General features: G+C 42.9%; 1 protein-coding gene across 2 annotated transcripts in view; it reads left to right on the forward strand.

The window, feature by feature from the left end:
* ETV6 (ETS variant transcription factor 6) overlaps positions 1-22,909 on the forward strand; it is a 127,205-nt gene that overhangs the window by 27,282 nt on the left and 77,014 nt on the right. The window contains exon 2 of one of the 2 annotated variants that reach the window (XM_054631376.2): positions 15,720-15,846. In XM_054631376.2, coding sequence (XP_054487351.1) covers positions 15,720-15,846 — 127 coding nt within the window. The remainder of the gene's footprint in view (positions 1-15,719; positions 15,847-22,909) is intronic. The other variant, XM_054631377.2, reaches the window with a different exon arrangement.

The raw sequence follows: 22,909 nt of genomic DNA on the forward strand, positions 1-22,909 counted from the left end.
TACTCTTGGCCTAGATTTAGTGTTTGTGTGAGTGAGCAAAGCTTTTTTTGTTTGTTCTTCCCTTGTTCCCTTGTTCTCTGAAACAAATGTCTGAAATTTATAGGTAAAGAAAAAGATAGTTGTGTGGGTAATAATGTTCTTTAATGATTCAATTGCCCTGTAAATCTATGTCAGGGAGCTTGCACTTGGGATTACCCTCATTGCTGTACAAATTGGCTGGCAGAAGTTGAATAATTTGTGGATATGGGGAACATAGATTTGTCAAATGTGTACATAATATGTGAAAACACAGATTGTATCACCTGGGCTAGATTTTTTTGGACTAGGGAAGTGTAGGGTTTTTTGGTTGTTTCTGAATACTGGTCTAGATTGTATCCTTTAAATAGCATCCTTTAGTAGGAAGTGAGAAAAACCAAACACCTTGAGAGACTGACCACTAAAGATTTGTCCTCGCTGCTCTGTCAAAACACCTGGTAACTCCAGTTTCCCCACTACTCCCTTTCCTGTTTGCATACCCATCATCCTTACCTCCACTAGAGTGCTGCTTTCTTCTTGAGCTGAAGTGGTTGAAACTCCTTGTTTCCAAAGCTCCAGTTAGGGAAACAGTAGAGTGTAAGCCATCCCAGCTCCATTAACTCAGCAGCTGTGTGTAGCTGATCCAATGCCTCTGCTTAACCTGAGGGCCATTTTTGCCTAGGTTTGAGGCCCACTAGCTCCAGGTGGCTCCTGGACTTTGCTCTGGGGCAGGTAAAGAGCACTCATGCATTCCCTTTTGCCTAAAATGCTTTTGGATTGTAGCTCCTGGTGACAGGGCAGTAAGGAACAGGAGTTGAATCCCTGCAGTTGTTCATTAAACCCAGGGCTTTGGCTAGATGGGAATTTGTGGTCCAGGGTGAATTCAAAGGATGTGATTACAACTGACTCCCATTTACTAACACAGGTGTAATATTTACTAGCCAACACTGACTTCAGGATGACCTTTTTGGGTGGCTCTGGGCTGATAAACCACTTCTGAGATCAACACTATGCTGTATGTTTGGTGCAATGTCTGCTCTTATGAGTATTGAGATAAATTGGTTCAAATTAATACAGGACAAAGGAGCTTCTAGATGACCCCTTGCATAGCAATGAGTTTCATAACGAGATTAGTGTTGAGTTGCATCTCTAAAGGATGGAGGTGGCTTTATCTAAGTAATTTTTCAGATGCAGCTGGTGTTGGCTGACCAAAAGAAATCTTGCAATTTTGCTTTAATCAAAAGGATTAAAGTTGCTGGGGTGTGAGGCTGGAATAAAATGATTTTTTTTTTACAAAAAAACCCCCACCTGCCTTCATTGTATTAATAGCACCTATATTCTGAATAGTGAAAACTCCATCTCTCCCTCTCATCTCCAGGACTGTTCTTTAGGGCTTGCAGAGGTATTTGGATTTGCAGTTTTTTCCCTGAAGTCTGCAGAGCTAGTGCCCTTAGAATTTGTATTTCCACAGTAGGGGATAGAGATGGGATGGAAAAAGCCCCACCACCTTCAACAAAAACAAGATGTTTATGCTCCTTCTGACATTCCAGCTCTTGAAGGCAAGAGTCTGCTGCTTCTACAGACAAGGGGGTTGTGGTGTTTCCTCTCACTTGTTCTCATGGGTGTCTTGTGTTTCCTTTCCTCAACAGTGAGATCTGATTCTTTTTCATGTTTCTTTTTCTCTGCTATATCTGTGAGATAGCATTGTTTCCCATTTTTCTTTTCTCCCATGCACTAGAGAATTTGTGCCCCTAAACGTCCACCTGTCTCTTAGTAACAGGATTCCTCATTCTGTCTCCAAACTAGGAGCTCTGGGTACATCTGATAACAATTTCTGATGTGCCAAGGGTGGTATGTGCATCTCCCAACAGGATTGATGTTTTGGGGTTTTTTGGTGGTGGGTTGTGGGCGTTTTTGGGTGTTATTTTGGTTTTTTCTGGGTTTTTTTTCCATCTGTTCTGTAATTGCAGGCTTAGCTATGGCCAGGGGTATTACCATGCTGCATGGTATCACAGACTGTGTCACCAGCCAGGTATTGCAAGTAATAGGAGCAGGTAGTTCGGCTCCCTAAAAATTCTAGGATCTTTATTTTCCATGTTTGCGATTTCCAGTGTTCAGCAAAACCTCCAGTTCTTGTCAGTAGGAATGTGCATGCTTGCTCACAGGGTTTTTTTCAGCTTAGTTTATGCAATGTCAAATATTAAGATCTTGCTTTTATTTTTGCATACATGCAGGTTGAGGTGAGTTCCAGCACATGTTTCTGATTAATGCTATAATTTTTGGCATTAGGATTAAAGTCGAAATAGAGATATGTAGTAAAATGCATCTATAGCATAAATATATGTGCATACACATGTTGAAAGATAGAAGAGCATTGTTTGAGAGACTGGCCACTGTTTCACCTACATCAGTTAAGCCAGTAAAAAGTTTTACATTTCCATCCAAACCAGACTTACTCTGCTTTTAAATGAAGTAGTAGCTTTAATTTTTCCCCACTGGGACCTTGGATCATTGTACTATGATTCTACTTTGGATGGGGATAGGAAGAGGAGAAGCTAAATAAGTTTAAAAATATGTTTTATTTTTTGGCTCACAAAGTTATGCAATTTTAGCACTGGATTGAAGGCAGGAGGCAAATAGAGTGGTCTATAGTTGACTGCACAACAGCTGCAATTTGCTGCATGGATTTCATCCTGTCATGTGCCCGGTGTCTAATTCTGATTGGATTCTCCTGGTGTGAAGAATCACACTTGCCATCAGTGGGATGTCCGTCTGTCTGAGCCTGAAAGCAGCTCAAGGTTGCAGGCTGTAGAGGAGGAGTTTGTGGGATGGCCTCACTATGCCTATGAAGTCTGATGCACATGATTTATAAGCATCCAGTCTGTTTTGAGGGATCCTTTCTTGCACTATGAATGCAGATATTAGTGTTGAATTCCTCTGTGGTGGCCACTAAGGGAGCTGGGCACTCAGGCATCTTGCAGACATTGGGGGTGGTGTTTCTGTGGGGCTGGCCAGTGCTAGGAGGTTATTCTCATTTAAGGTGATTTTAAGGACTCTCAACAGCTTTCTGATTTTTTTTTTTAGTTGTTTTTTTTTGGTCGCAGGTGTGTAAGGAGTGGTGCCCATTCACTTGCTGTGCACTGAGATTGTATATCCCTCATAAATGGTTTGTAAATCACTTTGGGATCTCTGTGGCTGACAGGCAGATCCTGTGTAAGCACATCAGGCAGCCCTGCAAAGCCCAAGCCTTAGGGAGCTAAGCTGGCTGCCAGAGCAGCAGGTGTGTCAGCTCCGAGTTACCCGTGAGGAGCAGCTGGAGGCTCGAACTTTGCCCGTCTGTTTGCTCAGGGTTTATCTCATCCTTTATTGTGCAGCCCAGTGAAAATGAGCATTTGCTGTGGCAGTTCAGGCGGGGCCCTGGAGCCGCAGCTCAGCGAGCGCAGCCCTCGCTGCTCTGGGGGAAGCCTGTGCTTCGTGTGTCATCACAGGACATGACTGCTTTGGTACACTCCACTGATTTTTTGTATTCCTTTTTTTTTTTATTTTAATTTTTTTTTAATGTCTATAGGTTTTTTTGTTGTTGTTGTTGTTCTAGGGGTAGATTTTGACATTAGAGAAAGGCAAGAGTGCTCCAAACAGAAAGCTAAACTTGCATTTTAGTTTTAATTTTGCCTCAGGATTGTGCAAGTGGACAGCAAAATTAATATCAAACCAGAAATTTCTTCTGAATCAAAGGCCAAGTGGAAAGTGTACTCTTGAGCACTGCTGCACTCAAGATTGTTATTCTGAAAAAAACCAAAACAAAACAACAATCCTCAACACTTAAAAATAAACCCTATGTAGCAATTGAAAAGGCTATTTTTGGTGTAACATTTTGATTTTGGCCAGATTGCATGTATTGAGGGAAATGTTTACTAACATTTGTTACCAGTTCTGGTCTTCAGACCCCTGGCAGCACACTTAGAGCCAGGCAATGATGAATAATTTTTTGCCTGCTGCCTTACAGGAGGATAAAGTGGCATCAGTTTCTGGGGTTCAGAACTGTTTGCTGTTGGAGTTCAGTTATCCATATCCCAGCACTGGTTGGGAATTAGACATGTGCAATGTAGAAGTGACAGACTGAATATGCAGGAAACCGGCTGGTTGCTCAGAAGACCTGATCTCTGCCTCAGTTTACCTTGAGTAGTTAATTTGACTACTCTGTGCCTCAGTTTCCCATTTTATTTGCCATGTAACTTATCTCTTTAGCTGTTGAACAATTTAAAATGGGACTGCCACTATTCAAAACAGCTGTTCTACTTCAACACACAGTCTTAATAATAAATGTAAACAACTATGGTCTTCAGATAGTCCAAATAAATTTAGGAGGATTCTGGTTAATTTTTGATTTTTCAGCTGTGTTAACAAGGGTTGATCTTTGGACTGATATAACCAAACTTTTTCCTTAGTTGCTTTCTGTTATTCTGCCTTTCGAAGGACTTTGTGGAAAGGAAAGCAGTATAAAAATCACACAACCGGTTTGGCAGGTCCTGTATAAACAGGAGAAATGCCAGGAAAAGTCTTATGTCTTTGTTGCCAGCTTAAAAAAAAAAGGGGTTAATTTTCTCCTAATGAAAATTTCAGCTGTTGCCGTGTGTGAGGTGGACTGTGAGGATGGGCACGTGGTGGAAGGGGCTTGGAGTGCTTGCTGGAAGGAACATTCCCTCAGATGCTGGGAATATTGTCTCAGTCACCTTCTTGGCTGTAGGAGCAGAAGAAGCATTTTATCATGGTTCTTGTAAGCAGATTTGGGTTTTTTTTCCTTCCCCCATTTCCTCTGACAGTCGCAGAGCTCAGCTCTGGTGTTGAACACACCCTGGTTGATTAACTGGGGGTGATTGATGTCCCCCTGTTTTGCTTTGCTTGTAGAGGAGAGAGCTGTGCTGGTATTTAAGATGGTGTAGCTGTGAATTGGGATGGGTGAGGAAACCTGCCTTCCCAAGTGGATCTGGGCCGTTGCATAACCGTGGGAAGGGCTGGAGTGCCTCTGTCCTGATTCTTGTGGCAAAGGAGGGATGTGTTTCTGGAACAGCTTTGAAGCTTCCTTCTGATTTAGGCCATCTCTGCTGCTGCTTGTGAGCTGAGAGATTTCAGTCAATGCGTTGACAAGGAGGAGAGTTAGAAATCAGAAGTTCCCTCCCATGAGGAGGATGTTTAAAATCAATGCAAAAATGCAAAATGAAATGCATTCTGAGAGCTTTTGCAAGTTGTCCATGTCATTTTACTTCTCTTGTAGTTCATCCTTCTGTTTCTAGAGCAGCAGCATAACCCCAGAACCATGGCCATGTGGGTAGAGTGTTGAAATGGGATTCAGGTGACTTGCTGCTTCTTCCTGCACCTCTGTTCCTAACTGTGAACTAGGATTCAAACAGGCCCTTCCTGTGGTGCTTCACTATCTTGAGTATTTTGGCTTTGAGCTCATCAGGGCTGTCCTCTGCTCACTATTCCTGGAACACTTTGGGCAATGGTGCTGTGTTTGTTTGCTTCTAAGTGCTGTCACTGTATAAATGTCAAGTCCTAACAGTGAGATTCACAGCCAAATAAGAGTTCTTGGGAGAACATATTGTTTTCTAAGGTGCCAAAGTAGGTTTTTCCTCAGCCTCTGTACCCTGAATGGGTACCTAATCTGCTTATATTTTGGTCCCTCCACTTGTAAAGGTGAGTGTAATAACACTTCCCTTCATTGCAAGAAAGTGCTAAAGGTATTACAGGACATATTTGAATAGTGTAGTAATAAGGACCATGAAGAAGTCTTCAGATTGAGTTAAAATGGGCTTAAGACTTGTACTTTACTCTCTTTTTTTAAATAAGTCTGAAGTTTATTTCAGCTGGCTTAGTTCCCAAGCTTCTCACTTCTGTAGTGAGGCAATATTTGCAGGTCAGAGGCAGTCCTATGGTAAGGGTGGAGTGGCTCTCACTACAGTGTCCATTCAGAGGTGAACCAGCAATGCTTGGTTGTGAAAACAAGCCAAAGATAACCAGAGTGAAAACTTCAGCACTTCTGTTCTGCCAGGAACAACATCATAACCAATGCTTCAGGATTATGAGCTAAAACAAAATAATAATTTGAGGAAGAACAAAAAGTGATGCAGAGGTTGAAAGGAGCAATTAAAACAATTGGGGAACTTAATGAACAGGAAAAGCTATGGCAGAAGGCAAGCAGCTAAACTGAGATTTGTCACAGGACTTGACACACCTGTGGGCCTCAGCATTTATCCCACTGTCCTGTTGGCACAACCAAGGCAGTGAGGGCTGTGGAAGTGCCACAAGTTATTTTGGAGAGTCACAGCAGGTCTGGCAACAGGCAAACTTGTGTCCTCACTGTTTCTCTTCAAACCTCTTCTGTGGAGCTTGTTTTGTCCTATGCTTTGCTGTCTGGCATCTGCCACCCAGCCCTGTGCAGCACCCCTGTACAGGAGGTGATCCACTTCTTGTTCCTCTGCTGAGTGCTGGGAGTGCCTCTGGAATTTCCAGAGTGAAGGAATAAGGTCTGTGTGGGGTGTACCCTGTCACATGGACAGGTCATACCTGGAAGGCATCTCTTGTTTTCAGAGCAGTTGGGAAAGGATTGCTAATAGCTCTCCTTACGCAACAGAATATTCACCTGCTTAGTTAATTACTTATTAGCTCCAGGCAGGGACATGGCAGATTTGTTAATAGCAATGGTCAAATCATTAGAGTCTGCAGCATTAATGGAAGAGAAAGCATTTAATAAAGAGCCATCACTTGACCCTGTCATTGTCCATGGAATATAGACCATATTGTTGAATTCAGGCTCTGCTCTTTGCCTGTCATCTACCACTTCTTAAAGGTGGTAGATGTCTTGCTCAGGAGCTTCAGCTTCTCTTTAAACACACATGAAAGCACATCTGTTCTTTTGGATATGCAGTACCATGACCAGCTGTTTCTGTACGAATATGTTTAAAAACTCCCCTTAAAGTTCTGCCAATCCTGATGGTCCTGTGCTGGAAGGACCATGTTTTATAGGAAATAAGAGATTTTACTGTGCCTCACACTATCCCCCATGTGGTTTGTTTTCTTTTCCTAAGTAGTATTTTGGTGTCTGATGATCAGCAAAAAGTTCAGTTTCTTCTACTTTGCGTTCTCATACTATTAGACTGCTGACCGGAGAGACCTTACAAAAGCTTGTTTAAAAAAAAATCCATTTTTTTACAGGCTGACCTGCTGCAGATTTTGTTTCTTTTTATGCAACTTGGCTTCTTTCAGTGGTCTACCAGTGCATCTTTATGTTTTGACCACAGCTTCTTACTAGCTTGTCCTTCTGCAATATGTCTTCCAGATTACCTTCTCTTCCCTCTGTTTGTATTTCCTTTTGGATGTTGGGCTGTATCTGTCCTTTCTTCTGTCCAGCTCAGTAGTTCCTTTATTCCTTCCTTACAAGCTGGATTGTTTGACTCTTGTAAAACTTGCCTGCCTTCCATACATAGGGGAGTGTGTATGATGCAGAATGAAGAGCCTGCAAATGTGCAGGATGCAATATTCTATTCTAATATTCTGAAATCCTACCAGCTGTTTTTTATATACTCTCCTTTGTCAGCTAGAGCTTCCTTTTCTAGTCACACTGTTCTTAATGTTGCTCACATTGAAGTAAGTAGTTGGAGTGGGTGAAAGAATAGGGGGAGAGGAAGATTGTAATTTGATGTTTGTTCCATATCCAGTTTCTGTACAGTAGTCAGGGTCAGTGCAAGTTATGGCCCTTTCTAGGAACTCCCTCTGCATTTAATGTGTTGGGAGTAGAATAATCTGAATCTTTGTGATATTTTATAGTGCCAGTCATCCACGATCCCTTGCTTCTGGACTAGCTTACTAAGACAGTCTTTGAGAATGGGTATTTTATTTGGCTGTCTTCTCTTGTTGAGGATTCTGTTTAGTTTTACTCAAGTAGATATGCCCATTTTTTTCACCAGCAGCCCTTATTTATAGCTGTCCTATTCCCAGACTGGCCTAGATTCTCTCTGGAAAATTGTTTTTACCTACTTAGAGGTGTTTTGGAACAAGGGGATGTGGCACACTTCCCTGCCATGCTGTGTGTGCTTGGTTACTGTGGCACTACTTGAATCTTCAGGATTACAAACTGTAAGGTGCAGCATTGGACCTTGGCATGGTGCTTCCAGGTTTCTCTGGGCATTTGGCATGTCCTTTTTCATGGGAAGTCTGAAGTGTGAAGAAATGCTGTGGTGGGAATGCAGAGGTGCTGTGTATGCCAATATAAGTAAGCTTAAGTTACTGGAGAAGGGAAAGACTGAGGCCCATATGTGGATTTTACTTCCACCAGTGTAAATCTGGACCAGAAACACTGTTTAAAAATAAATTGATAAAATTAACTGAAGAATTTTGCAGGTACAGATGGGAGCAGGATCCAGGTGTGTATTGGGACCAAGAAGGGCAATTTCTTATATTTGTAAGTGGTATTTTAAAAATGTGTATTTCAGGATGTTGCAGCTCTACAGGAATTCTGTTTCCATCAGTGACTGAGGGTTAAAAGAAGCTATGACTTTTATGTGAATTACTCTCCCATGATTTTTTCACTACTTAACTGATGGGCAATTAGATATCCCAGGACAGTGAATAAGTTGACCTCGTCTGTGTGACAGTTCTGACCTGTGATTTGTGCTATGTAAATATTTGATATCCTCTTTTGTGAAGGACCCTGCCCACAGTAACTGTAGCTTCACTAGAAATGTTCAGAAGGCTCAGCCATGGTAGGAAGATCAGAAATACTGATTGTCCTTGGTTATGTGTTTGAATGAACAGTAACATTGCAACTTTGACAGCTCAGTAATGCAACCAAGTCAAAACACTTGTGCCATGCCAGCCCTGAGATGCAGAAGAGGAGCTTTCCCATAACTCATGAGAGGGCAGCTCCCTGTACACCATGTTTCCCCTTAGTCTTCCCATCTCAGTTTCATGGCCTGCAGGAGCCTTGCCCTGAAATGAGCACATGACTGCAGTAAGAGTGTTCAGGGTGTCAATTCCCACGCACACAGGCAGGGTTGTACAACCACCATATGTGACAGAGATGAGGCTTCCCAGCTCTGCCTCTTTTAGAAAAGAGAACACAAAAAGTGCAGTGAAATATCTCTGACGTGCAGCTAAGCCTGGAAAGTTCTTTGCTGTTGCCTTCCTTGCTTCCCTGCTGCTTACTCACTGGCCACAGTACTTCAAAGCCTCATGTGGGATTTTTTTTCCCTAGCTATACAATTAACTGTCTCTCTTGAGCCTTCTGTGGTGCTTTTTGTGGAGTGAGTGTACCAACAAATCATGGTATAGATGCCAAAGGGACCCTATGGGTTACAGTAGTGGCCCAGCTTTTTCCATGCCCTGCTTAAACACAGGTCAGTAGCAAGTTCTTCAGAGGAGCTTTGCAGTGACACCCCCAGGATGCAAATTTTGGAGTTGCATGTTGAAAAGGGCTGGGGGCAGATATTTTCTTTATGTCAGGCAGTTGAATCAATGGTTGACTTCTGCTTTGAAGTAGTAGGTCAGGGGGACAAGTCCCAGCTTTGCTACCTCTTCTTGGAGCCTTGCTGCAGAAGGGTGGGTGCATAGATAAGGCTTTACCCCTGATTGGACTATGATGATTCTGTTTCCAAATTCTGAACTAGAATCTGCCTCTTGTGTATTTTCTGCTGCCTAACTGGGATATCTACAGATGAAAATTTTTATTATATATATAAATGATTGATCTGTACTGTGCTTTTTACCTTAGTTTTATCTTCTAGTTTTACTTGATACTATCTTCACATAGCCTGTTCTATTCTCTATTCCCCCATATTAGCAGCAAAAAAATACTTTTTGAGTGTGTGGTTAAGCGAGTTTTTTGCTGCTTTGATACTTGCTAATTTGTAATATTTTGGAGTGCTTGTACAATAATGCAGCTGTATCATGGCATTTTCAATGACAGCATTGACCTCCTCAAGCTGCCTTTTCATAGCACTCAAGTGCATTGGTATTGCTGTCTGTACAATTTTCATTTAATTAGGACAGTGGCTGTAATCACTATGGGAGAAGCATGAACATCCCTAGTGTCTCTTTTCCCCTTCCCTTTGTGATGAACTATTGCACCACTGTGTTTGTTTTTTATTTGCTTGAGTAAGGATTGAGGCATGAGGGGAGAGCCATCACCTGCCCCTGTGCAGGGAGGACAGGCTGGAAGGAGGAGCCAGGGAGGAGCTGAACTTCACAAAATTGCTGAGGTTACTGACACAATCTCTGCTTTCTGCCCAGGAAACGAGATGTTAATCTTTCCCAGTGCTGCTTTGCATAAGGTCCATTCCAGAGAGCTGTGTTTGTTTTAATTTCTCTAATTACTGATGGTGTGCTGATTATGCTGCTATAGATTTGACGTGAATTGCTATATTAATGGGATCAAAAATTAGGAGATGTCTGCCATGGAAATTAAGAAGACGACAGCAGTTGGAGGAGGGGAGGGAAGTGGAGAGTTGAGTGCATCCCCTGTTACTGCACAGCTCTAGTTGGCTTATTTTGGGGTCTGAGCCTTTGTGCCTGGCAGAAGTTGGAGTATGCAAACTGTAACATGGACCAAATCCCCAAATGTGCTGTTCAGTCCATTAGAGGCTCTGATTCTTTCCTGCTCCCTAAGTTAGACCATGTAACTCGTCTCACAGTGGTCTTCTGGACTTCCATATCCAGCTGTGGTACTGCATACAAACCACTGGCAAACAGTGCATCTGCCTTCCTTCCCTTTCCTCTTCTCCTCACTTGCTTGCCTAAGGATTGATTCACTTGAATCTCTGGCTGTTTTTCCCTGTTCTGCTCTGTGGCTGATTTGCTGTCATTGTCCTGCTGGGTGCTCAGATGTTCAGGGCCTTCTGAATTTTTCCTGCAAACACATAATTTTCCTCCAACCACCCTTATCTTTTAGGCCCTTTTCCCCCCTCTGCTTTGCTTGAGCCACCTACTCCTGTGAGGATCCACAGTAGGGAAACCAGACCCTCCCAGGCTCCCCCTGGCTCCTGGTCCCTTGGCCTGGCTTTCCATTTCATGGCACAGGTACACCAGCACCCTGGGACACAAATGTGTGTCAGCTTTCACTCTCAATTCCTTTCTCCCTGGGTGGTATCATATAAAGCAGGGGAAAGCTTTTATTCAGTGATTAAGGTCAGCTGCCTTTTCTGTCCCACACAAGGTATTTACAGGCCACATTGCCTGTTTTGGTTTCCTGAAAACTGCTGCATAGGTATTGCATTTCTTTGCTTTATCAATTAAAAAAAGTAGTTTTACTATGCCACCTATCCAGCTACTGAAATAATCCTGTCATTGGGACGACACAGGAGCTTGCTTAGCAGACTTTCTTACATATTTTATTTTCATTTCTACAAAAACATGTATATTCTTTGTGCCTGCCATATGAGTGAACTTAGTAAAGGGACAAAAAGACTATCAGATTGCAAGGCTGTTTGCTTTGGAGTTTAGAAGGGTGAAATTATATCAAAAGCCTGAACCTATTTTTACTTGCAGCCTCCCTCATCCTCAACTGTTACACTTCTTTTCAATTTAATTTTGATACTTTGATTTTTTTATTAATATTTTTACTTTAGCAATATGAATTATTTGTGTTCCTGACAGAGAAAATTCTGTTCAAGTAGTTTTTGTAAGTAAAGGATGCACCCTAGCTCTCCAAACTGAAATTAGTGTGTCCTTTGATGGCTTTGGGAGTTTAGTCAGCTGTTAGATACATGCCTACTACATAGTCACAGTCAGTATAACTTGATTTACACAGGATGGCTTTATCTATGGCATTCTCAGCAGCTGAATATTTAGTAAAGAGAAAGAACCCATAGATTCTCTTGATTTTTAGCCATGTGTTTCAGCCTGTCTCTGCTAAGATGGGCAGGTGGAAGCATGTCCTACTGTCAGCAGACCTAGCTGCTTGTCCAGGTGGCCCTCTTGGAGCACCAGCCACCAGAGAAAACCCCAGGGGGAGAGCCTTCCATAAAAACTGACTCTGTGTGGCTCTTCAATTACTGTAAGCAACATGAAATTTCATGGTGAAACTTTCTTGACTCCCTGTGAGCTGAAGAAACTGATCAAAAATGATGACAGCAAGCAATATGCCACCTGTTTTAGTCACCTCTTTGTGGCTACTGGCAAAATGCTCAGGAGTTGCTATTTTGAAATTTCTTAGCTGGTAATTCTTTGGGGCTGAGCATTTGGTCCCTTGTAGGTTTAGATGTTTATAGAGTCCCCTGGCAGGTGGTGAATAAGGAATGTGGTAGTACCAAGCTCTTTCTTAGCACTCATCACCAAAAATCTCACAGGACCACATCAAATGTGTATTGATTTAGTTTATTTTACCAGTACATTAAGCTGCAGCAAGGCTGTTTGCTCAGGAACACGCAAGGTTCATGCAGGTTCTACCAGCACTACCTATCCTTCCTCCCAAGCTGTGGCTTGAACAAGCCTACCGTTCTTGGCCTTAATACAAAGGGAAATATTAAACTTGACTAGTTAGGAAATGCTTTCAGAAAAATTCCTAGTGGCAGAGTATCTGGTTGCATAACCTTAGAAGCATGTTTTTAACCAGCCACGTTTTTGTTTGGTGGATTCCACAGAGAGAAGCACCGGGCAGTCCTGGAGTTGCGGAGATTGATGCAGTGGTGTGAGCACAGGAGGTTCCTCCTGGAAACGTGACTCTAGAAAGCCTCAAAAAGCCTGGAGGAGCACATGTGACCTTGTGCATGGACTGTGCAGGCTGAGCACTGCCTGTGGCTGAGCACAGAGCAGGGCCAGGTTGTAGAACTGGCCTGGTGCTCGCAGTTCTGCTGCCAGCCGCGTTACTGCCCCATGCTGCACACAGGGATTAAGCTCATTTTTTCCACAAGCCCAGTGTCTTGACCTCCCTTTGCCATTACCATTCCACACCTTTTGGAAATCTGTCCAGGACAGTTAAAGGGCAGCTCTTTCAGCATGCAGTTGTTAAATGTATTGCCCTTGAGAGGCACATGCTGTCCTTTTTCAAGACAGCTTAACTCTGAAATTACTTCACTCATTTGAGCTGTGCTCTTGCTGTAACTCAGGTTGTCTGTGTGTCTAATAAAAAGAAAGACCTAATGTCTGTAAATTGCTTTGATATTTAGGCTAAAGGTGCTGACAGAAAAATGCAGGATTAGCAAGAGAGGGCATTTCAAAGGTACTAATAGGAATTGGATAGCTAACTCCCCTTAGTGCCTTGTAAAATGCCTTCTGCAAATAGTAATTCACACCGTACTGTGGATATCCAAGATGTGTGGGAAAAGTAACTGCACTTCCATATCTTGTTTGGTTTTGGCTGTCCTGTCCTTATGAATACTAGGAAACAATGAATCAAATGCATTTGTTTAAAACAGTAAACCTCAATGAAACTGCCATGGTATAAATCAGGTTATGGTATGCCTTTAGGAGATTGATCAGTAAAGGCAGCACATACTGGAAGCATAATGCCTTAGTTTGATACAGCACCTCCTGGGTCTTGAGGGAAATGGATGGGTTCTGAATTTAATTTCATTTTCCACCTGCTCTTGGGTAGTGAGGAGACCCCTTGAAGCCACTTTGTCTTTGCAGTGGTGATTCAGTGAGCAAGCAATATGACCTGAGCTTAGACTGTATCCTGCATTCTTCAGGAGGGAGGATAGGAAAAGGACTTCAGATCTCCCACCTATCCCCCAGTGCCTGTTAACAGAGGCAGCATCTGTGTGGCTGTATTTCAGAAATGTTCCTCTTTTTTATGAATGTCTCCATGAACAAAGCGAGCGGCTGCAGTGTGGTTCGATATCTGTGCTGTGGATGGCAGCAGGAAATGCTGGGAACTGCCAGGTCTCCCTGCCCTCCAGGGGTGCTGTGCACCAGGGGCAGAGGTGCAGATGGGCACAGAGAGCCACACCTCTGCAACAGGAAGCACAGAGTCAGCTGGTTTGGGTCAGGGAGGGAGTTGGGGAAGCTGAAAAATCAAATAATGCCTTGTAGCTCCACAGGTGCGTCTTATATTGCGTCACAGTGAACATCCCTGTTTGGTAACTGCACAAAACTGAATTCATGTTAGCTAATGGGTTGCTGTTGACTGGCCAGTGATGAGTAGAAAGAAACTGAGTTTTTGGGAGACAGGAACATAAGATTGAACAATTTCTCTTTAGAAAGTACTGAGCTGACAGACACAGGGGCCATACTTGCCAAAATAACAAAGTGATGGTGGAGTGAAACAGGCTTGTCTTCTCACTCTGTCTAAACCTGTAATATTAGTGTGTTCTCCACATGCTGTCAGTCTTCTCTGCAGTGTGGTTATAGGGTGTTGTGGTGGGACTCCTGATGTTGAGGGTAAACTTCTGGTTCTACCTGAGCTCCTGAGCAGCAAACAGCACCTTGCAAAAGATGGAGCTGGGCTTGCTTTGAAGCGGTGGCTGCAAGACTTTCTAGGTGTTCCCTTTATTTTTAGATGTCACCTAATCTGCCTGTAGAGTTTTTTGCAAACCTCCCCTTCCCTTTGGTGGCAAGGGCGCTTACATTACATTCTGCAGGTGCCTCTATCAGCCTCAGTCTATTTTCCTGTCTCATGGCTGTGATAATGCTGTGGTTTGTCATGGAAGCAATTACCTTCTCTTGGTCCAGCACCAAATTTGTCTTTTCCGTTTGCCGGAGATCAAGGTCAGGGTGAGAGGCTGCATTTGTACTGTCCTGCAGATGCTCAGAAATTACAGTACCTCCTCCTGCTTCTGTATGTGCAGGGATCTAAATCCATACTTGCACTGGTGGGTCAGTATTCTGGAGAATAACATGCATTACCTTCCAGGAAGCATATAATAATAGTTTCTTATGTTTCTGTAAAATTGTGGCTATGTTTATTTACAAAGAGTATATTTTGTACTATGATTGGAGGCTTAGAATATGGAAGAATTTTCCCTTCAGATAACATGAAGTTTCAGTCTTAGATTTCTCGTCAGGCATTTTCCTAAGAACCTAATTGTGACAGTTATGAAACTAATACAACATTCACAAGTTGCTCTTTAACTCTATTTGACTGTACTTGGTTGCAAGTTGAACTACTTCAAAGAAGGTAATGGTAACTAGTTCAGCAAAAACAGGAGTACTACATTACTTGATGGTAAATAGAGTAGTCTTTGGTCATGTGTTTTTCTGCAGCAATGACAAAAGTTACTGATTAATGTCTTTAAAATGGTAGGAAGGGGTTGAGTGCTAAACACTTAGCTTGTTCAGATCATGACTGATTTGATAACGTAAGATTAAGTGGTTTTGGCACTTCAGTGGTACTCACGCATGTATCGTGGACTTGCTGTCAGATTTTCACTGACATAAAGCCCTCGGAGTCTCCCCACTTGCATGTCACTTCCCTGTTCCTCCCTTGGCAAATTTCTGAGAAGGCCCTTGGAAATTTCATGGCTCTCTTGAAAAGTAATCCTGCCACCCTAAAAGGTGCTTGGCCCCTCCTCAGCATTGGCCAGTGTTCTGTGTGTGCTCTGGAGCTCCCTGGGCAGCTGGTGCACCACTAGTGCACATCACCAGGCACACACTTCCTTCCTTCCACCCACATCCACCTCCTCTGCCATGGTTTCATACCTCTGTTCCAAAGTTCACGTTGTCCTCTCTCTTTCTCTCCCCCTCCCCCCCCCCCCCCCACTTTCTTTTAACAGCAGGAAAGAATTTCGTACACACCTCCAGCGAGCCCGGTACCAAATTACACCTCGTCACCACTACATGTCCCAGTGCCTCAAGCCATCAGGATGGAGGAAGACACCGTCAGACTGCCAGCACACCTGCGTGAGTGTCAGCACCAGGCTGCTTAAGCTCTTGCACTGAGGAGGGGGTGGGGCAGGGTGAGGAGTTACTTCTGGTTTTATGGAAGAGAGCAGGGAAGTCCCTGGCTTTATACTTTTTTGTTGTTGTTTTAATAAGCTGGTTTGCTTTTCCTGGCTGTTGTTTTTAACTGAAGAAAATTACTCTTAAATACAGCATGCTGAACTCCCCTCCCATCTCCTGCACTCCTTGTCAAGCATTTGGCCTGTTTTTTGTGACAGGCACAAATATGGAGGGTTTATTCTGACGGGAAGTGCTATGTTTCCTTCCACTTTATTGGAATTGCTCAGTTACATTCTGCATCACAAGGTCAGAGTTTCACCAGCTGTGGCAAGTGGAATGCGCTTGTGCTGTGGCTATTTTCAGGTTCTGAGGGGTCTCAAATACTTGTGATGCCCAGGCTCTCTAGTGTAGAGCATGATTGCTGCCAGAGGCAGTGGGAAAGGAGGAGGAGTGAGCTTAGCTGTGCACAAAAGGATGCTGCAAAGGAGGAAGGACATATCACTCACATTGGAACAAAAACTGGAGCTGAGGGCAAGATCAGAGCCAGGTACTTCCTTGCTGAGATGATTTAATGTTTGACAAATAGGAAAGGCCAAGGACTGTTGGTCAGTGAGAGGTGAATTAGGATGGGGACAAGAAGAGTGGAATTTTCCTTTTTGGAGGGGAAGCAGTTCTGATGGAAATAAAGATGTTTTAAGTAAACTTTTGTCAGGCGTTACATTCCTGGGGTACTTAAGCAACAATGAACAAGAGGGACAGGAGCAAACAAAACTTTGTGCTTTGCCCTCTCACAAATGGGTTTGGGACTTTATGGGGGGGAAGAGGGAGAAGTCCATGTTTGTCACAAAATACTGTCATTCCTGTCTTCAGCTGTCTTCCACACACACTCCTTTTCTGGATGCAAACTGTGTTTAAAGCATTTCTCTAGTCCTGTGCTCGCTCCCTTACTGGCCATGAGTTACTCTGCCCCAAGGTCACTCGTTCCCATGCTGTGTCACATGTCCTGTGTGGCCCAGTTTTCTGTGCTTCCTGGTGGGAATGGGAGCTGCTGCTGCAGCGTTTCTGACTGTGTCTGGTCCCTGCCTGAGCATCCATGAGCTCCCAGGCCTGGCTGCACGTGTGTGTGGCTGCTCAGCTGTTCCCCTCGCCCGGGGAGGGCTTGGCTGCCACACTCACAGCCATTTCTATGCTTTGCCCAAAGTAGGCACAATAAAAACCCAACACAGAAGCAGTTTTTCTCCAGCAGTTCTTTTCCATACTGTTACTCCCCAGATCTTGGGGGTTTCTTCCCAGGTGCTTTCATCCTCAGATCTTGTGGGTTTTTAACTCACTGCAATACTTGGTGCTGTTTACTTCTGCTGTGGAAACCACTGTCTGTCCACTGCACAGCCAGGGTCACAGCTGGGTTTCCAGTTATTATTGTCCTACCCACTGTGTCTGGCAGATGCATAAGGCAGGGAGGCAGAGACTCCTAATGCTGACAGTAGTGGTACATGCTGTACCTGCTTCCTTCCCATCCAGCCAGCATGCTGCATAGTGTTGAATTTATGAAGCTTCCTCTCAGTGAAGACTTCTTTCACAGTATTTTTAGAATGTGATCCAACCTTTCACCTTGACTCTTGTTTTGGTTTTTCTGTTCTTTTGGTTGGCACATTTTTAAACTTGCAAGGCTTCTTTCCCTTTAGTATTTCCACACCAGTCTGACTTGTTGCAGTCTAAAAGCACAGATGATTAATCATGAAATATCTGTGAAATAGCCTTCCATAAAGTTAGTGTCTGAGGTCATAAACAACATGAACACATTTACATAGCCTTACTAATTGTAGTCAATGGCAGTGTAGTATTTTGTAGCTCAGTGTGCAGTCAGTATTGACACAAAACATTGTTATCAATCAACAGACCACCCAAACACTGTTAAAACCACTCTGTAGGTACATAGCTTCATAGCTAGGCCAGGAGCAGCCATTGTGAATTTCTAAAACAATCTCTGGTGTATCTTTTGTTACAAAACTTCATGCAGTAACTGCTGTGTTTAGGTCCAGTAACTGAGCTACAGCATGTGCAGAGAGATTTCTGCTCTTCGTGTAAAAAACTTAAGTGATGAGGAGGATATAAGGTCTCTAGATGTTCTTTTAATGCTTAATTATCTCCTTATTTGCTTTTTTTTTAAGTGTCCTATTTATAGTTTGAATTAGTCAGCTTCAGTTTCCAACTATTAGATCTCATTATCGCCTTTCCTGCTAAATATTGTCAAAAGACTCCTCCTGATATAGGTGCTTTTAAATTGTCACTTCTTAACCTTTTCTTGACTAAACTGTAGAGGAGGGAGAGGTTCTTAAGGCTATCAGTCTTCTGTTAAGCTTTCAGATTTCAATTTCTGTTTATGTCACCTCTGTGAACCAACTACCACTTCAGACATCCTTCTTAAACTGAAGACAACAGAAGTGAAGATGATATTCCAGTAGTCTTGCTAATACTGTGTATAGAAATAACTCAGCTCCTTTGGGATTTCGTGGCATGAGGTTTTAAGAGGTATTAATACAGGGTTTCTCAGTTCCTGCATGGAGTCCTCTCATTTATTTTTTTGTTTATTTGTTTATTTTTAGAGATGTGTCTGAGGAGCAGCTTTGATCTTAAACCCACCTGCCTCAGAAGTCAGGCAAAGTAACTAATTTCTAGTTCAGGCTGTGTGTAAAGGTTGGGTTTAGATTTGCCAAGTCCAAGGATTTTCTAGGTCTGAGTTTTTGTTATGTTCCATCCCTACAGTTGTTTTTTTTGTTTATGTGGAACATAATAACTTCTTTCAGGCCTCCCTCATTGCAGTAGAACAGGGAGATGTGGTAAATTCCTCCAGAGCCAGTAGGTTCTCAGGCCTGCACTCCTTCTGTTTCCAGGACATTCTGATGGTGTTCAGCAACACCAGGGCAGGGTTCAGTCCCACCCCACACGTCTTCATCTACTGTGCCATAGGTGCAGGTGACCCAAAGAGAGACCTAGAGACAAATGTTTCACATGGAACATGTAGAGCACTCTCTGGATTCAGGCAGTTTTATGCCTTCTGATAAGAAATGTCACTGTTTCTAATGTTCCAGATCACTCAAAGAACCAAGCAAAAGCAGCAGAACAATAAGTAAAGCAGTTTCCTTTGGTGTGATAAATTACTTGTCACTACTTAGTGAGCAAATGAGCCTCAGGTAGGCTGTGCTGATTTCATCCAGAGACTGGAAAAAGAAGTGCAGTTTGGAAGGGTGGAATGTGGACCTCTCTTTGCTACAGGCATCCTTCTCTTTAGTCAACAGAGCTAAAATTATATAGACAAACACCTTTTTCTGGGAGTGATGTGAAGGCCCTTTCCCCTTCTCACAGAACCTTTCATATTCTAAGTAGCTGCTTTCTCCCCAGCTAGCCTATTGTATAGAAATGCAGTGTAATCAGTCTTAACTTTAAATCTCTGGGATAGTAAGAATCATTTCTGGATAAAACACCTTTCTTTGGTGCTGCACTTCTCTGTAAGGGACTTCTGACCCATACTTTTAAACATAGTTGTCTGCCTGACATCCACCAGGAACAGATATTGGGGGCATTGTTAACAAAATACCAGTGGGGAGCTGGGGAATGTCCTTTCCTACACTTCAGGCATGTAGTCAGAAAACAGTTGCTCTCTGTCCCTGGTGTGTCTGCCATGCAGACATACATGATCTCTTTGCAGCATATATGATCTCCACTAGCCTACACTAGTGTCAGATAGAAGGAGTGTTTGGAAAATTTTTTGGTATTTTTTACCGAGAATTGAAGAGAAGCAAGTTCAGCTCACGCACAAGGTGCTGCCCTTGGTGCCTTCTGCGACCTTGGACACCTTGTTGATAAATGAAAAATGAAAATGAAAAAAACCCCATGAGTGCAAAGACTCTTAAATGTTTTGAAAAATAATACAGAAACTGTATTATTTCTGTATAATTCTGTTCTGAAACTGCCCAGGTATTGTGATAATGAAAGATGTAGAAATAGGTGGAAGTCCTCTGGAACTATTTACATCCCCCTTATTTCTGGGGAAGCACTCCATTTTGCCACAGAGACGGTTATTGGGGTTTTGTGGTGGGAGTCTGTGTTTTTTTAAATTTCATTTTATTCTTTGTCTCATCTGGTAAAATGTTAATAGCTACTTATTTTATGCTATGGCCAATACCTTGTAATAAACAGCTCTTGGAACAGGATAGAGGATACAGCATGTAAGAGATGGATATGAGAACCCTTTTCTGTGTCTGTTAATAGGCTCTGAATTATGGAGAAAACAGCTTTTTTTCCTTTTTTGTAATACACAAGATTAAAATAAGGTGGTTTGCCTGCTGAAACAGCAACTGTAAATGTGTGCTACAGGCTTCATGGTTTTCTTTTGTTTCCTTCAATATAAAACTTCTTCAAAAGGAGAGACAGAAGAAATCCCAGTGCTGAGAAAGGATTTGTTGCATGCTGTGGTCCTGTGCAACATCGTTCCCCCTTGCATGCTTATGTTGATTTGTACAGTTTGATTTTTATCTCTGAAGGGCATCTTCTCTTGGGAACATGTGTGTGTTTGTTTAGGAAGAGTGATCTCATGGGCAAAGATTTCAGAGTTTTCTCTTGATACAAACATAAAAACAAGTTCATTTGTTCCTCTGAACTAATTACTCTTCTCTCCTTAGTGTTGGCATCCTTCACATGCCTGCAGCCCATTGTCATAGTAAGACACTGCATATACTTTTCTGTGCACACAAAGCAATTCTTCTTGGCAACAACTAATTTTTCTTGCTGTTGCCTTTTTTCTGAACCCCCAACAGTCTGCACTAATGTTCAGAGTGCAGTGATACACTTGAGATGTCACAGTACATGCATCTCCTCATAGGGGAGAATTGTACTTTGGGACTGCAGTGTTGTCTTGACTCCACTCACGTTTGGGGTCTAGTGGTGGTAGGGAAAGCTAAAGAACTGTTTGTAAAATCACCTGAGTGCTTTTTGTTTCCACTGTAGGCTTGGGTTCTGGTCTTTGGTTTTCCAGTGTGTGATAAGTTCCAGGTCACAGCTGATTTGGATAAACTTCATAGAATGCAGGCCTGGTCACATACAGCCAGTGAGATCAATTTTTTATTTTAGTATCTCTCTGTTCCATGTTATTATGGTCTGTTCTACTTCCCTCATTAAGAACAGAAAGGAAATTTGTTTAGTTTTCTGCAAAGATTATATTAAAGGCCTTTAAGTTTTTAGTGAGTGTTTCATAGGAATCTTTCTGCATGGCTATTTGTATTATTATTGGATACTCTGATTTGGTGGGAACTAGTCCAGTGCTTCTGTATTGGTTTGGTAACTTTGTGACCTTAGCTGTACCAAATAGTGCAATAAAGTTCTGTGTGGGCATGAGTAGCAGGGTAGGACAGGTAGTTGGGCAGTTTCTTTAAACTAAGGCATTTATTAGACCTGAAGGCAGTTTGTTGCCAGTTTCTTTCTGCTGATCATGCATTGTTGCTCATATGTATCATATGTATCATTTGTGTTTTAAGGGCACTAGTTTTCTTTTTTTTTTTTCTTATTAAAGGAATGCAGGAAACAATTAAGAGAAGGTGGAGGAAACAACAACACTCAGGATTGCCAGGGATTCATTTTTTTTCTGTATAGTGTCTATTAATTATGCTACTCCTTTTATTAATCCTTTGGCACCTGTTAATTATTCTACAATTTTGGCTAGCAGCTGGAAAGCCACTTTGAAGCATTAAGCATATTGTTGTTTAGTTACTAGAATATTCAATGCACTGAACTGAAAGTATGCAGTGAGATGGGAAAAAAAGCCCTTTACCCTAAGCCACATTTAGAGCAGCAAGCAATGAAAATATTTGCTTTGGAAGGATCTTTGTGGAACAAAACTGACTGACGCACATACAGGGAAAATAAAATAAAAGCTTCATATGACAAAGGGACTGGGAGAGGTGGCCAGAATGTCAAATTAGTGGCTGAGACTAATCCTGGTCCTGCTGAAATGAGTGGTTAAATTCCCACTGATTTTCGTGGGACCTGGGCTGGCCTCTTTCTCAAATTATTGGCTTCTCCTGGACCTCTCTTTGCTCTTCTCTAACATTATGGCCACTTAAGCCTTGTTCTTTCCTCTTACTGCCCTTGCCTTTTCTCCTAATCTGCTTTTCACCTTATATGTATCCAATGCCAACCCATGACAAAAAAAGAGAAAAAATTAATCCTGGCAATGGCACTGCTTGCTAACACCTAATTGCAGTATTTAATCTTGATGTTACATCTTTGTCTTCTACCATGGGCTCTTCTTGCACATTTTATTGTGAGCTGTTCAGAGAGGGTCCATCCAGCAGTGCCTCCTGGTCTTTCAGTTTATAACTGTTAATGATCTACTGGCAGGCTGAGTGGAGTGTGGAAAGCCCAGCCAGCCATCCTGTCAGCCTCAGAACCCCTTACCCCAGCAAAGCTCCTTCAGCACTCTGAGCTGTGCCCAGTTGCTGGGCAAACAGGATGCAGAGCCTGAGCTGGGGAGGTACTGATCGTGCCTCTAACCTAAGGCAGGCTGTTCCACAGGCACCCTCTGGTGCTCACCTGAATTGAACTCGTCTGCTCCACCCTGCATCCCAGGGGTTTCTTACTGTCAATCTCTGGCCAGCCTCAAAGAGATCATCCAAACTTGGATGGGTGGGAAGCCCTGTCTGAGTCACTCTTGTGCCATGGCTGGGGAGGAGATTGAGATTTTGAGTACATCCAGAGGGGCAACGAGGCTGGAGAGGGGCTTGGAACAGAAACCCTGTGAGGAATGGCTGAGGGAGCTGGGGGTGTTTAGCCTGGAGAAAGGGAGACTCAGGAGTGACCTTATCACTCTCCACAACTCCCTGAAAGGCGGCTGTAGGCAGCTGGGAGTTGGTCTCTTTCTCCAGGCAGCACTGACAGAACATTGGACACAGTCTCAAGCTGCATCAAGGGAAATATAGCTTGGATATTAGGAAAAAGTTTTTTATACAAAGAGTGATAAAGTTCTGGA

The sequence above is a fragment of the Agelaius phoeniceus genome, chromosome 5 (genome assembly GCF_051311805.1).
Source record: "Agelaius phoeniceus isolate bAgePho1 chromosome 5, bAgePho1.hap1, whole genome shotgun sequence".
Lineage (NCBI taxonomy): Eukaryota > Metazoa > Chordata > Aves > Passeriformes > Icteridae > Agelaius > Agelaius phoeniceus.